This window comes from Canis aureus, chromosome 13, assembly GCF_053574225.1.
Source record: "Canis aureus isolate CA01 chromosome 13, VMU_Caureus_v.1.0, whole genome shotgun sequence".
Lineage (NCBI taxonomy): Eukaryota > Metazoa > Chordata > Mammalia > Carnivora > Canidae > Canis > Canis aureus.
In genome coordinates this window covers 45,849,819-45,866,943 of record NC_135623.1, presented here as the reverse complement: position 1 = coordinate 45,866,943, position 17,125 = coordinate 45,849,819, and the positions used below count along the sequence as shown (strand labels likewise).

Here is a 17,125-nt window from a genome sequence, read left to right as displayed (position 1 = left end):
TTAATTCCAGTTAGGTAACATACAGTGTTACATTAGTTTCAGGTGTACAGTATACTGATTGAACAATTCCATACATCACTCGGTACTTATCACAAGAACTACATTCCTCAATTCCCATCACCTGTTTCACCCAACCACCATCCACCCCCCTCCTATCAGTTTGTTCTCTATAATTAAAGAATGTATTTCGCAATTTGTCTCTCCTTCCCCCTTTTTGCTCGTTTGTTTCTTGAATACCACATGAGTAAAGTCATATGGTATTTGTCTTTCTCTGATTGACTTATTTTGCTTAGCATTATGCTCCCTACTCCATTCATAATCCTTGCAAATGGCAAGATTTCATTCGTCTTTATGGCTGATAATATTTCATTGTAGATATATATACCATATCTTTATCCATGGACACTTTGGCTGCTCCCATATCTTGGCTGTTGTAAATAATGCTGTAATAAACTTAGGGGTGCATATATCCTTTTGAATTAGTGTTTTTGTATTTCTTTGGCTAAATACCCAGTAGTGGAATTAGTGGATCATATAGTAATTCTAGTTTTAATTTTTTGAGGCTCCTCCATACTGTTTTTCACAGTGGCTGCACTAGTTTGCATTCCCATCAACAGCGTACAAGTGTTTTTTTTTTCTTCACATCCCACCACCACCTATTTTTTCTTGTGTTGTTGATTTTAACCATTCTGACAGGTATGTGATGCTATCTCATTGTAGTTTTGATTTACATTTCCCAGATGAGGAGTGAAGTTCAGCATCTTTTCATGTGTCTGTTGGCTATCTGGCTATCTTTAGAGAAATGTCTGCTCATGTCTCCTGCCCATTTTTAATTGGATTATTTGGTTTTGGGGTGTTGAGTTGAATCGGTTCTTTGTATATTTTGGATACTAACCCTTTATTGGATATGCCATTTTCAAATATCTTCTCTTATTATATAGGTTGCCTTTTAGTTTTGTTGATTGTTTTCTTTGCTGTACAAAATTTTTTATTCTGATGTAGTTCCAGTAGTTTATTTTTGCCTTTGTTTCCTTGCCTCAGGAGACATATCTAGAAAAAAGTAGCTGTGGCTGGTGTCAAAGAGGTTACTGCCTATTCTCTTCTAGAATTTTTATGGTCTTACATTTAGGACATTAATCCATTTTGAATTATTTTTGTGTTTGGTGTAAGAAAGCGGTCCAGTTTATTTTCTTGGATGTTTCTGTCCCAGTTTTCCCAGCACCATTTGTTTGAAGGGACTGTCCTTTTCCCATTGGATATTCATTCCTCCTTTTTTTTTTTTGAGATTTAATGTATTTATTTATGAGAGACACAGAGAAGCAGAGACATAGGCAGAGGGAGAAGCAGGCTTAATGCAGGGAGCCCGATGTGGGACTTGATCCTAGGACTCCAGGATCATGCCCTGAGCTGAAGGCAGACACTCAACCGCTGAGCCACCCAGGTGTCATTCCTCCTTTTTCAAAGATTCATTGACCATATAGTTGTGGGTTTATTTCTGGGGGTTCTCTATTCTGTTCTATTGATCTGTATATCTGTTTTTGTGCCAGTACCATACTGTTTTGATCACTACAGCTTTGTAATAGGACTTGAGATCCAGAGTTGTGATGACTCCAGCTTTGCTTTGCTTTTTCAAAATTGCTTTGGCTATTTGAGGTCTTTTGTGGTTCTAAACAGATTTTAGGGTTGTTTCTTCTAGTTCTGGAAAAAAAAATACTGTTGGTATTTTGATAGGGATTGCATGAAATGTGTAGATTGCTTTGGGTGGTATGGACATTTTAACCGTATTCTCCCAGTCTATGAGCATGAAATGTCTTTCCATTTCTTTATGTCTTCTTCAGTTTCTTTCATCAATTAGTTTTCAGAGTACAGATCCTTTGTCTCTTTGGTTTAGGTTTATTCCTAAGTATCTCTTGGTTTTTGGTGCAGTTGTAAATGGGATTGATTCTTTGATCTCTCTTTCTGCTGCTTCATTATTGGTGTATAGAAATGCAGCAGATTTCTATACATTTATTTTTTTATCATGTGACTTTACTGAATTAGTTTATAAGTTGTAGCAGGTTTTTTGCTGGAGTCTTTCAGGTTTTCTACATGTAGTATCATGTCATCTGCAGATACTGGAAATTTCACATCTTCCTTGCTGATTTGGATGCTCTGTATTTCTTTTTGTTATCTGCTTGCTGTGCCTAGGACTTCCAGTACTATGTTGAATAAAAGTGATGAGAGTGAACATCCTTGTTTTTTGTTCCTGACCTTAGGGGAAAAGTTCTCAGTTTTTCCTCATTAAAGAAGATGTTCACTGAGAGGTTTTCATATATGGCTTTTATTATGTTGAGGTATGTTCCCTCCATACACACTGTGATGAGAGCTTTTATAATGAATGGATGTTGTACTTTGTCAGATGCTTTTTTTTGCATCTATTGAAATGATCGTATAGTTCTTACCCTTTCTCTTATTGATGTGATGTATCACATTGATTTGCAAATATTGAACCACCCTTGCAACACAGGAATGAATCCCCCACTTGTTTGGGTGAATGATTTTTCTAATGTGTTGTGGAATTCAGTTTGCTAATATTTTGTTGAGGATTTTTTTTTTAAGACTTTTTTTTAATAAGTCTTTTTTATTTTATTTTATTTATTTATGATAGTCACACAGAGAGAAAGAGAGAGAGGCAGAGACACAAGCAGAGGGAGAAGCAGGCTCCATGCAGGGAGCCCGACGTGGGATTCGATCCTGGGTCTCCAGGATCGCGCCCTGGGCCAAAGGCAGGCACTAAACCGCTGCGCCACTCAGGGATCCCTTTGTTGAGGATTTTTGCATCTATGTTCATCAGGGATATTCTGTGGTGCTTGTTTTCAGTGGTATCTTTATCTGGTTTTTGTATGAAAATACTGCTGGTCTCAGTGAATTTGGAAGTTTTCTTTCCTTTTCTGTTTTTTGGAATAGTTTGGAGACCAGTACATACTAACTCTTCTTAAAATGTTTGGTAGAATTTGCCTGTGAAACCATCTGGTCCTGGGCTTTTGTTTGTTGGGAGTTGATTACTGGTTCAATTTCTTTGCTGCTTATTGGTCTGTTCAAATTTTCCATTCCTGTTTTAGTTTTTGTGGCTTAAATGTTTCTAGGAATTCATCCATTTTTTCTAGGTTGTCTAATTTGTTGGCATATAGTGTTTCATGATATTCTCTTATAATTGTATTTCTGTGGTCTTGATTATTATTTCTTCTCTCTCATTTGCAATTTTGAGTACTGTTTCATTTTTTCTTGAGGAGTCTGGCTAGAGGTTTATCAATGTTATTGAATTTTTTTTTTTTTTCAGAGAGCCAGGTCCTTGTTTTATTGCTCTGTTCCATTGTTTTTTAGTTTCTATATCATTTAATTCTGCTCTAGTCTTTATTATGTCCTTCCAGTGGTTTTGTTTTTCTTAAAACTTAAAATCAGAATATGGAAGATATATTTTGTACTATTTTATTTGGTTAATGTGACAAAAGCAAGTTTTTAATATGTTTTAAATTTTAAAAATTAGTATATTATTAGTATATTAAAAAAATCAAGAAAGTATAAAATAAAAGGATGACAGTGATTTAGCTACATTGTAGGATTCCTGGAACTTTTTTTTTTTAACTTTTCTATATTTTTAGGTTGCATTAATAGATTTTTTACATTTGATTGTAGCCAAAAGCCTGAGAAGTGATACATTAATATGCTTTTAAATAGTTGAATATGGACATCTGGGTGGCTTAGCAGTTTGGCACCTGCCTTCGGCCCAGGACATGATCCTGGAGTCCTGAGATCGAGTCCCACATCGGGCTCCCTGCATGGAGCCTGCTTCTCTCTCTCTGTATCTCTCATTAATAAATTTAAAAAAATAAAATCTTTAAAAAAATAGTTGAATATTGATAGGCTTTTTCTCCCAAATAATAAAAACAAAAAGTATATATGTTTATGGCCAAATTAAGTTATTTGACCTTATGCCAGTCTCTGCATTTTGATGATGTGTGGCTTTTTTTTTTTTAATTCACAAAGATAAGAAAAAACAGATATAATGAATTTTTAAAGACTTTAAGAAAGTGATAAAATTTTTCTGTTCACAACTTTCCATCTCCTACTCTTTTAATTCTGTATCTGTACTTGACAGAATGTAAAGGTTATGCTATTTGATTTTTGTTGAAAGGCTTTGTTGTATATTCTATTCTCCTAATTTGGCAGTTACTTACATATACATAAAATATTTTTAACTACAGAAATATTTCATATTTTGGGAGGTAAAACTTTTAGTCATAAAGATTTTATTTTCTTAACTCTTACACGTTCATATTACTTTTCTCAGGTTTTGCTACAGAGAAACCTAATAATCTTGATTTTTAATTTTTCCTCTAAAAAATCTATAGAGGTATAGATAATATCTATATTTTTATGACTGATGACTATCTTGAGAAATTTTAATGGTTTCCTTAGTGTTTTAATAACCTTAATCTTATTTTATTACTTTATAACAAATCTTTGATGAAAGGACTTTCACCTGTTGTAGTATTTTGTGGGGTTCTTTGTAATGGAGGTATACAGGTAGTTGAGCAGTCAGTGAAGGTTGACCAGCAGTACTATTTGTAATTGAAACATTGAGTGATGTTGTACCAGTGGTGGGTCTTGAATGAAACCTCTTAAATAATTTTCCTTTGACACTCTCTTCTTGTATTCTAAATGTTTTGCTAATATTTTCTAGGACGATTAAAATCTCTTGTAAGTGAAGTCTGCTTTCTTGAGAAAGATTCCCTTGGAAAACGGATAAATCTCGTCAGAAGAGGTGCTATAATAAAATAAATGAAAATTGTACATTTTTCAGTGAAATACCTATCACTTATTTTACAGGAGATAGTTGTAATCATTGGATGTATTTTAGTGATGCAACCAAAACAAAAAATGGATGGGCCAATGAATTGTTACATGAATTTGAGTGCAACGTTGAAATGCTTAAGCAGGCTGTAAAGGATCATAATGTAGGTTCACCTCCTAAATCCCCAACACATGCCTCTCCCCAGCACACACAAACAGGTATTTTACCTATAAAAACATTATGGCATTCCCCTGGTATTAATTGTGTGTGTGTGTATTTGTGTGTGCGTGTGTGTATGTGATCATAATATATTTTCTGTGGATAAGTATTATGTTTAATAATGTGTAAAAGTTCTGCATCTTATTCAGAACATAGACTTTTGGACCTAAGCACTTCTTAATATGACCAATGAGAATTATACCCAGGTAGAATATTTGAGACTGTTAAATGGCTTTTTTAAACAAGACTTTCAGGTAGAAGTTATTGTACAAGAATATCTTAAATGTGATGTAAGTATGACTCATGTTTAAGAAATAATCACACAAAAAAGAGGAATCGTTGCAATAACTTATATTCCTACATCAGTTTATACATAAAGTTTCTTCACATATATTATCTTATTTGATAAACTAGAGTTCATATATATTTCTAGAAAGTGACTGTTACAAAAATAATTTTGCAATAAGTTGAAAGTTTTTTTTTTATTTCCCACAGAGAAAGACTCAGCTCTGAAAGGGACTTCCAGAACACCTTCAGTATTATCTCAGCAATCCAAAGCTAAGTTAATGTCTAGTTCTGTTGTGGTTAGACTTGCAGATTTCAATATATATCAGGTATGCTTTATTTTTTAATTATATCTTCTGATAAACATCTTCTACAAGCATCTCTTATGAACTAATATCATCATTTTATTTAAAAACATCTTGACCAGGGGCACTAGGGTGGCTTAGTTGGTTAAGCATCTGACTCTTGATCTCAAACTCTGGTCGTAATCTCAGGGTTATGAGTTCAAGCCTTGCATTGGGTTCCATGCTGGATATGGAACCTACTTAATAAAAACAAACAACCCCACAACATTTTGACCAGTTTTGTGAAATGGCTAAATTAGACAGCAGAGAAAATGTCAGTTGATTAATTTTTGTTTATATGGTTATGCAGAATTAACCAAACTGTTAATTTAGCATACTTTAGCTAAAGAGCACATCTTCCAGACTGCCAAATCTGTACAAGACTTCTGACAGCAACTGCAAGTTCAGGAGTCTCCCCTAAACTCTCTGTGGATTCAAGAATTCATTAGAATAACTCATAGAACTCATAAAATAAATTATACTAAGAAACACATTTATTTTTTTATTATTTTTTTTATTTTCTTAATGGTTTTATTTATTTATTTATGAGAGACACAGAGAGAGAGAGCCATAGGTGGAGGAAGAAGCAGGCTCCCCAGGGGGAGCTTGATGCCTGAGTTAATCCCAGGACCCTGGGATCACAACCTGAGCCAAAGGCAGACACTCAACCACTGAGCTACCCAGGTGCCCTTCGAAATGGATTTGTACTAAGAATTACATTTATTACAGGGAAAGGATACAAACTAGATTCGGCCATAGAAAGAGAACCAATTTGAATTGGGATGGGAGGGTTCTTTTTTTTTTTTTTTTTTTTAATTTTTATTTATTTATGATAGTCACAGAGAGAGAAAGAGAGAGAGGCAGAGACATAGGCAGAGGGAGAAGCAGGCTCCATGCACCGGGAGCCCGATGTGGGATTCGATCCCGGGTCTCCAGGATCACGCCCTGGGCCAAAGGCAGGCGCCAAACCGCTGCGCCACCCAGGGATCCCGGGATGGGAGGGTTCTAAATGTTCTCAGGACACATTAGCTTCCTGGAAGGGATGTGTAATAATACACATGAAGTAGTACCTTCATAGATGAACTCCGTTTCTACATAGATTGATACCAGGTGACCCGAAGCCTCTACCCTCTAAAGACTACTAAGACTGTCAAGTCTGGCCAGCTCCACTCTTAGTCATCATCATAAGCATAAACTATCAGTTGAATTTAGAATTACCTCTAGGTAATTCTAGCAGGGACAAAGGCCAGACTTCTCTTAGAAGGCCAAATTCCTTATTATACAATGCTTAGTGGAAGAAACTAAAATACTTTTTGTCTTATTGAACTACCAAATATTGGCTATTTTGTGAACTGAACTTCATGGCTAAGATCTCTGTCCCATTTATATTGTGCAGGCTGTAATCATACAATCTAGTGTAATATTGCAATCCTTGAGACCAAGACAATAGAATGAATATGTAATATTCTTAAAAAATAAACAGTTTTAGTTATGTGTTCTCATTTATGAATTATTGTGGTTTATTTTGATACATAAATTTATTTTTATTTTCCTCAGTGGTTTTTATCTGGGCCTGATTTACCACCTGGAAACATTTGACATTGTCTGAAAATAGTTTTGGTTGTCACACCTGGAGGGGATTACTACTGGCAAATAGTGGGTTGACACCAGTGAAGCTGCTAAACATTAACAATGTACTGGACATCTTTATCAGTGCCCACAACAAAAAATTATCTGGTCCAAAATCTCAACTGTGCCAGTTTTGAGAAAACTCTATTATATGTTTTTTTTTCTTATTATACAGTTGGTTCTTGTTTTACATTCCATATATACTACATCTTATTTTAAGCTAACTTTAAATTATAAAATGTAAATAAATACATATGGAAATAGGGGAGGGGAATCACCCTAATTCAAAGTAATAGAGGATAAAATACTGTTAAGACATCCCACATGCACAAATACACCAAAATAGAACAAATAAAAATAACTGGAAGAAAATAGAATGTTTATCTCAATTTGAATAACTTTTTGCCTGTTGAAGGAAACAGGAAGTAAGCTATGGTCTATTAATATAAGTTGATACTTTGAGTTCCAAAGGATTTGTTTCCATATATACAGAGAAGAGCTTCTTAATCTGATAATAATGCTAGAGAATGACTTAAATTTATAGAGACTGTGCAAGTATTCCATAGGTTTACTAGCAGTTTAACCAAGGTGAAACATAAACTATTGAAAAACTGTTCTACTTCACATAAGAAATATATATGTTTGTTGAATAAATATAATGAATAAAAAATTAATTAACCTTGAGATACATCCCTGGGTATATACTAAACAAGCACAAATAAATGAAATTCATAAAACTAATGAACTTTGGGGAAATTACTATATACATTTTTGAAGTAAATTTGTTGTTTGGGGGGGGGTAAAAAAAATGTAATAACCTTCAAACACATAGTCCTTTTAGAAAAAAATAAGAGGGGCAGTCCGGGTGGCTCAGCAGTTTAGCGCTGCCTTCAGTCCAGGGTGTAGTCCTGGAGACCCAGGATCAGTCCCATGTCAGGCTCCCTGCATGGAGCCTGCTTCTCCCTCTGCCTGTGTCTCTGCCGCTTTCTCTCTCTCTCTCATAAATAAATAAATAAATAAATCTTTAAAAAAAAAAGAAAAAAGAGATTACACTATTTGACAGAAGTATTTGTAGTTGTATTACTTATAAGTAATTTTTTATTGCAGCAAAATATGTATGACATAAAATTTACCATTTTAAGCATTTTTTAAATTGAAGTATAATTGACATATAACATATTAGTTTCAAGTGTACAACATAATGTTTTGATAGCATCTTAACTATTTTTAAGTGTTACATTCATTGGCATTCATTATTCATATCGTTGTACAGTCATCACCACATCACCATTATCCATTTCTGTAATTTATTATCCCAGATTGAAACTTTGTATATAGCTATATTATTTTTCATAATAATAAATTAAGATAAAGAATTACTATAAAGTACACACCAGAGAAGCAGTCTGTTCTTAAGGACCTGGATGTGTGTTCTGACTCTGCTCTTTACACTTCTGTTACAGAAATATTCTGATATTTGAAGGCTCAAAGTAATAAGTTTTCAAGGACTATTGTAAGGATTTTGTAACTGATAAGACTTTAAAGAGGTTATCGTTTTCTGAATAGTTGATTAGTATTATTAAAAATAATTGAATGTGACGTTAAATATATAATAAAGTTTTCATCAGAAATTACTAATTATTTGAAGTAGTTTTAGGAGTTTAAAGTGATGTTCATGTGGCGTTAAATTGTTTGGAAAGGGCTTTATTCAGTGTTACTTCAATGTGCTTAATTATATTTTCAGGTCTCTACAGCAGAACAATGTCGTTCTTCCCCCAAGAGTATGATTTCTTGCAATAAAAAATCCCTGTATCTTCCACAAGAAATGTCAGCTGTCTATATAGAATTCACAGAATATTACTATCCTGATGGAAAGGATTTTCCAAGTAAGAGAGTTTCCTGTTTTGTTATTACTTGTCCATTACTTTGAAAGTTGTTTTTTTATTCCTAAGTTTTTGAGTTTTATAAACATGAAAAAAGAAACAAAAATCCATTGTTCTTTACGTACTGTCATTGTACTTGGTATATAACTATAGTATAGCATTTTTTAACATATTCTGTTTATTCATATTTTTTTCTCTCAGTAGCTTGTAGCATCCTTTAAAAATTTTTTTTGTTTTTTTAATTTTTTTACTCATGAAAGACTCAGAGAGAGGCAGAGACACAGGTAGAGGGAGAAGCAGGTTCCATGGAGGGAGCCCAATGTGGGACTCGATCCCAGGACCCTGGGATCACGCCCTGAGCCAAAGGCAGATGCTCGACTGCTAAGCCACCCAGGTGTCCCTTAAAATTCTTTTTAAAGATTTTATTAACTTATTAGAGAGAAAACATGACCAGTGGGGAGGGGCAGAGGGGGACGGAGAAGAGACTCCCTCTTGAGCAGGGAGCCCCACATGGGGCTTGAACCCAGGACCCAGAGATCATGACCTGAGCCAAAGGCAGATGCTTAACCTACTCAGCTACCCAGACAGCCCAGCTTATAGCATCCTTAATGTGGTAGGCATGCTTCATATTATCCCTGAGAGTTGACTCATTTCTTAGTAGCTGTTTGTTAAATGAAAGAATTTATGGAAGTTAGGTTATTTGTAGAATAAGGTCGTTTCTTTTTCCTTTAGTAAAAACCAATTTCATTTCAGTTATATAGAACTCTATATATTTCCTTGAAAAATTAATAATGGAGTTATTCTTTTGCTGTAGAGACATTTTTGGCTGTTTTTTTTTTTTTTTAGACACAGATGTATACTTTGGACAGCCTTTGTCTTTTGTGTTTATTTAGAAACATTGAATTACATAAATTTTTATTTGTATGCTATTTTGGGGTCCTAAAAAGTTAAAATAATTATACATTTGTGTTCTTTGTTAAATTTCTATGTTATTGCCTCAGTTCATCCAGGAGTTCTTCAAACTAAAATTTGCCTTTATTTATGTGGTACCTTTTTCTTTAGCTGTTTAACCATTTAATTGTTGTGCCAAAATTTTGGGACTGAATTCTCACTGCCTTCATGCTTGTCAGCAGTTTTTTGGTTATTTCTCATTTGTTTCTCTTTTCTACCTTCCTGACTAAAACAGTGAGGAAGTTAAGACATTTGCTCAGCACCTTAGTAAGATGGCACAGCTGAAACTCAAGCATGGGTCATCTAAATCAAAATTCATTGTGTCTTCCCCTCAGTCCCCAACTATGTTATTACACTGCCTTCCTAGGGCATTCGCAACCATTTGTTATAATTGGAGAATCCCATTGTTTCTAGCCCTCCTTTCCCCTCACAAATAATTGTTTTCCTTCAGTAATACATCAATGAACTAGTAATTCTTCTTCAGAGTTAAGACTAGTTTACAGGATTTCTGACTTCTAATCTAGGTTTATATATATATTTCAATCAGTTTGGTTACTATGTGCCAAAGGAATCTCATTCTATATAGTACATATTTTTTTTTCTAATAAAACTATAAAATTCTTTATCAGCAATTTAAACCCTAACCTTCTAGATACTTAGGAGTGGAATTACAAGGTTATGTTTAACTGTGTAATTTAACTGTTCATTATCAAAAATTTCAAATATACACAGAAATAAAAGAGGAGAATACATTGAATCCCCACACACAAAGATCTATGTTTAGTCCTTATATTTCATCTCTTTGTTAAGCAATCCAACTTTAAAAATATATCACTTTTTAAATAATTGTAAATGGGGATCCCTGGGTGGCTCGGCGGTTTTGCGCCTGCCTTCGGCCCAGGGCATGATCCTGGAGTCCTGGGATTGAATCCATGTCAGGCTCCCTGCATGGAGCCTATTTCTCCCTCTGCCTGTGTCTTTACCTGTGTCTCTGCCTCTCTCTCTGTGTCTCTTATGAATAAATAAATAAAATTTTTTAAAAAATAAATAATTGTAAGTAATATATCTTATGATTTTTAAAAAAAGAAAATGCCAAAAATAAAAAATTGCCCACAGCCTACAATTTAGAGATGACTTCTGCTGAACATAAATGTATGAATTTGCTAGGACTGCCATAACAAAGTACCACAGGCTGGGTGATTTAAAAAAAGAAATTTATTTCCTTCTAATTCTAGAGACTCTAGATCAAGTGTCAGCAGGGTCGTTTCTTCGGAGAGCTCTTCTTTGCTTGTAGATGGCTATTTTTCACGTGTGTTTCCTAGCGATGCCAATCATATTGGACTGCGGCACACCCATATGAACTCATTTTTACCGATTGCCTTTCTAAAAGCTCTGTCTCTAAATACAGTTAGATTCTGAGGTGTACCCTGAGTTACAACTTTAGCATATCAATTTTGAGGAGACACAGTTTAGACCATAACCATAAATATGTTGCTAGTCTTGTTTTTAATATATGTGTTTCTATTACATATTTTATTTACATCTTAGACTTTCCCTTTGATATGAGCATACTCCAGGTTTCTACAGGTTTCTTTTATTTATTTATTTTTTAAAAGATTTTACTTATTTGAGAGAGAGAGAGAGAGAGAGTGAATGAGCACGAGTGGGGGAGAGGCAGACGAAGCAGGCTCTCTGAGCCCACTGAGCAGGGAGCCAGTGGGGGGCTCCACCCCGGACACTGGGATTATGACCTGAGCTAAAGGCAGATGCTTAACCAACTGAGCCACCCAGGCGCCCCGCTACAGGTTTATTTTAAATAAATATCTTTAATAACTATATAATAATCTATTTCATGAGTGTCCTCTGTTAGAAACTGTGTAGATTTTTCTACTTAGTGCACCAGGTTTCTTTGTCTGTCCCAGATTGCAGAGCTGAGTTTTTCTTTCCTTCTTTACTGTAGCTCTCTAGTCCTCTCTCTAGCTTTCATCATCACTCAGTCTGTAGTCTATATGAGAGGCATCCCCCTTCCTTCCCTCTAGAGTGTGATGTGATCTTCTCAGTATCCCGCTGCCTTTCTATTTTCAAATACAAGCACCTCCACATCCTAATTAGATGTCTCTATTGGACTTGAATTACAATTTTTCTACCTTTGTTTCTGTCTTGATAAAAACTTACAGACTTTTTATTACTTTGTGCTTAATACCATACACAAAACGTAGTTGGCATTCAGTGAGTCTTCGCTGAAAGAAAATGAATGAATGAACAAAAAAAAGAAAGGAAGGAAGGAAGGAAGGAAGGAAGGAAGGAAGGAAGGAAGGAAGGAAGAAAAGAAAGAAAAGAAAGGAAAGAAAAGTCCTGTTCAGGACATTGTAATAACGCTGTCTCTTTCCTGATATCCTGTACTTTGGGTTTATTTTCCTAAATTATTATTCTCAAAAAGTTCTAGATGTGCATGCTATTTGTTATACTAGAAGTAAATAGGTCTGAATGTTTAGGAATAAAAAAGATTTTTAAGATGGTCCGAAAAAAATGGCTTTTATAGTAGAAGCAAAAGGGTTTCAGGAAGTGATATACTGTAAATATGAATATATGAATATTAGTTTAATATAAATTAGCAATAAACTATTACCTAACCTCTGAGCATTCTAATATTTGAAGGGAGCTATGAAAAAGAGTATATTCCTTTTATTATTTACTAGATACTTGATATTTTACTTTGCACCAAGCACTATTCTAGGATTTGGTTTAAGTGGAAAATAAAAGTACCTGGCCCCTTCCTCTCAAAGAGATCTGCCTTGTTTACTACTTGGTTCTCTTGTTTTAGAGGATTTGGATTAACATATACATAGTAAAAGTCCTTATGAAATACTGATTAAGGACCACACCTTGATGTAATACATCATCAAGAAGGTAAGGTTTTTGAAGTTTGTTTCTTGGTGACTATACCATTAGGAAAAGAGATCTAAATAGTACTTTCTGCTTACACAGATAGTTTTAGATTAATATATTTTCAGTTAGTGAAGCATAGAAAAATCTTGTTTTGTCTATTTAAATGTGTTTGTTATCATCCACATGTGTCACTTTAATTTTATATTTTCAAAACCTTATCTTAATTTAAAAAGAATAAAAACTGTTAAAAATGTTTTCTCTCATGGAAGATTTAGACTATCTGTTCATTAAATATTAAAAAAAATTTTTTCTCCACAGTTCCATCTGCCAACCTTTATAGCCAACTGAATGCACTACAGTTTACTGTGGATGAAAGAAGTATTCTATGGTTAAATCAATTTCTGTTGGATTTAAAACAGAGTCTTAATCAATTTATGGCTGTATACAAGTTGAATGACAATTCAAAATCTGATGAGCATGTTGATATTCGAGTTGATGGCTTAATGCTAAAGGTACCATGTAAACAAGTGACTGCAATAACAAAACCATCTTTCTTTCTTCCTTTCCTTTCCTTTCCTTTCCTTTCCTTTCCTTTCCTTTCCTTTCCTTTCCTTTCCTTTCCTTTCCTTTCCTTTCCTTTCCTTTCCTTTCCTTTCCTTTCCTTTCCTTTCCTTTTCTTTCTTAAGATTTATTTACTTACTTTAGAGAGAGAAGTGAGGGGAGGGGCAGAGCAAGAGACAGAGAGTCTCAAGCTGACTCTGCACTGGATGCGGTGCCCAAATGGGAGTTAATCTCATGACCCTGAGGTCACAACCTGAGCTGAAACTGAGTTGGGTGTTTAACTGACTGTGCTACCCAGACACCCCACAAAACCATTTTTAGAGAAGTTAGCAGCAATAGCAATAGAATTTCCAGGATTTAAGATGGAGGCTCATATATAAATCAGCTTAATTGTATCTTAATTTTGATTTTAAAATTTCAGTTTTAATTTTGGTTTTCTTTTTTTTTTTTTTTGGTTTTCATTTCAGAAAGTTTTAAGAGACTACTATCTTCCCCTTCTTTCTTTACTTTCTTTTTATTTTATTTTATGTTGTCACTGCTCATCCGTTTGGAGGTAAGCAGAAATAAAATTTAAATCAGTCATTTTTTTCCCCTACTTTTTACCAGACTGGATAAAATTTTTCTTTCAAAAGTAGTAATTAATATAATGAAACTAGTAAATTAGATTTGGATTTTATTTGTTCACAGTTATTCTATTATTGATATCCAAAGATAATAGAAAGTTGCTTTGTATTACAGCCAAGTAGAGGATCATCTGAATTCCATGAATATTTAAACTTTAAAGGAGGGAAATTATTTATTTATTTATTTGTTTGTTTATTTATTTATTTATTTTAATTTTTATTTATTTATGATAGTCACAGAGAGAGAGAGGCAGAGACATAGGCAGAGGGAGAAACAGGCTCCATGCACCAGGAGCCCGACGTGGGTTTCGATCCCGGGTCTCAAGGATCGCACCCTGGGCCAAAGGCAGGTGCTAAACCACTGAGCCACCCAGGGATCCCAGGAGGGAAATTTTTTAAAAAACAGATACTATAATGTAGTTAATAGAATAAGACTTGGACATGGATGAAAAGTTTCAGTTTCTAGGTGTGTTGCTGGTACTCTAAATTTCTGTAATTTTTTCTCTGTAAAATGAGGTTATGAATAAACATACATTGCAGAAATGTAAAGATCTTCTCAAAGATCTTATATTCAACATAAAAACACATTTTATAACATTTACAATTTACTTTAAGACAATCATATAATGATCTTTACACTATCAATATGCACAGTTTTAAAACCAGTCCCTTGGAACTCTTTGATGTGAATATTTTGAGGACTGAGGTTAGTAATTTCTGAAAAATTATTTTAGGAAGTAGTTTGACCTGTACTCTTATTTTCTTAATAATTTTATCCCTGAAAAGTCATTGTAATGACATGTATCCAGTCATTCCATTTATCCAGCCAGTCATCTTCCAAATCTCTTGGGTTTAAAATATCCTAACAAAAAGTTCTTTTTTCCAAACTGAGCATTTGTATACTTAGGGCATAGTAAGCTTTTCGTAATACTGATTTCATTTAGTTTCCTTTTCTGTTGTTGTTTGTTTTGTTTTGTGATATTTTGTATGCAAATTTACATATTATGTTCACTATTCATTATTTATGGATTTTTTTTAAGTTGTGTTTTTCTTAGTGGTTAATCAGTTAAGTCCCTTTTACTTGGTTTAATGAAAGTACTTGTGGGGAGAGAGTATTTTTTGTCTGGATAGGATAGGAAAGTAGTGTTTTGGGGGGAAGCACCAAAAAGAATTCCTGAGCTAAATTATGTTCGTGATTATTTTAAGATGTATGGATTTATAAGTTAATGTTTTTTCTCTTGTAGTTTGTTATTCCTTCAGAAATGAAATCTGAATGTCATCAAGATCAACCACATGCAGTTTCTGTTCAGAGTTCTGAAATGATTGCCACAAATACAAGGCATTGTCCAAACTGTCGACATTCTGATCTAGAAGCTTTGTTTCAAGACTTTAAAGATTGTGATTTTTTCAGTAAAGCATATACCAGCTTTCCCAAATCTGGTGACAATTTTAATCTTTTGCATCCAATCTTCCAGAGACATGCTCATGAACAAGATACCAAAATGCATGAAGTTTATAAAGGAAATATTACTCCCAAGTTGAATAAACACACTCTTAAAACTTCTGCTGCCACAGATGTCTGGGCTGTGTACTTTTCTCAATTTTGGGTAGATTACGAAGGGACAAAGAGTGGAAAAGGGCGTCCCATAAATTTTGTAGACTCTTTCCCTCTTTCCATCTGGATTTGCCAACCCATAAGATACGCATTGTCACAAAAAGAGCTGCAGTCTTATAATCAAGGATCTCTAAATACATCACAAAGCGAATCTAGTGATCTGACAGGCCGACTGAAGCGGAAGAAGCTCTTGAAAGAGTATTATAGTACAGAATCTGAGCCCTTGACAAATGGTAGTCAGAAGCCTTCAGATACATTTCTAAGATTTTCCTCCTCATCAGCAGATGCAGATGTTCATGTCCTGGTTCACATTCATAAACATGTCAGTATGCAGATCAATCACTACCAGTATCTGCTCTTGCTTTTCCTCCATGAGTCACTTATTCTGCTTTTGGAGAATTTAAGGAAAGATGTAGAAGCTGTGACTGGCACTCCTGCTAGTCAGACCTCAATTTGCATTGGAATTTTACTTAAAAGTGCAGAAGTGGCTCTTTTGCTACATCCAGTGGATCAAGGAAATACTTTTAAGTCTCCTGTTGCTGAAAGTGTGAGCCCAACAGTTCCTGATTATTTGCCTACAGAAAATGGAGAAATTTTGTCTTCAAAAAGGAAACAAGTTAGTAGTGGCATAAATCAAATTAGAAGTGTAACTATTAACCACATGTCAGACAACAGATCTATGAGTGTTGACCTTAGCCATGTGCCTTCAAAGGATCCTTTGCTTTTTAAATCAGCTAGTGATACCAATCTGCAAAAAGGTATTTCTCTTCCAGATTGTTTATCAGATAAAAATTTAGGGAAAATAAGTGAAGATGAAAGTAGTGGAATTGTCTGCAAAAGTATATCGGGAGAAATTGGATCAGAAACAAGTGACAAAAAGGATTCATCTTATACAGATTCAGATAGTGTCTTAAACCACAGAGAAGATTCACATTTGCTGTCCTTTGATAATGATGTTAATCAAAACATACTTTCAAATACTTTAAGTAGTAGAGGACATGAAACCATAGAGTCAGTCTTTAAAGGTGAAGATTTGCTTCCAGAGACAGCTTCACTCTCTGAGAACCTAGAAATCAATCAAGAAGAAGCACCCACAGTTAGAACACTTACATCGCAGTCATCTTTAAGGTAACAGCATACTATTGGAATTTGGAGGGGTTTTGGTTTTCTGTGCATATGTGTGTGATGGGGGCGTGTTTTATTTTTGGACAGAAAACCTCATACAAAATAAGGAGGCATTGTTAGAGTTAACGCATAGAAAATTAGATTTTAAAATGTGATGTTTTTCTAAT

General features: G+C 34.4%; 1 protein-coding gene across 3 annotated transcripts in view; it reads left to right on the top strand.

The window, feature by feature from the left end:
- Positions 1-17,125, top strand: part of BLTP3B (bridge-like lipid transfer protein family member 3B) — a 96,046-nt gene that overhangs the window by 50,417 nt on the left and 28,504 nt on the right. For 2 of the 3 annotated variants that reach the window (XM_077845955.1, XM_077845956.1), the window contains 5 exons: positions 4,870-5,052; positions 5,549-5,667; positions 9,056-9,197; positions 13,353-13,546; positions 15,463-16,961. In XM_077845955.1, the coding sequence (XP_077702081.1) occupies positions 4,870-5,052; positions 5,549-5,667; positions 9,056-9,197; positions 13,353-13,546; positions 15,463-16,961 (2,137 nt within the window). Of the gene's footprint in view, positions 1-4,869; positions 5,053-5,548; positions 5,668-9,055; positions 9,198-13,352; positions 13,547-14,062; positions 14,149-15,462; positions 16,962-17,125 lie in introns of those variants that run through there. The other variant, XM_077845957.1, reaches the window with a different exon arrangement.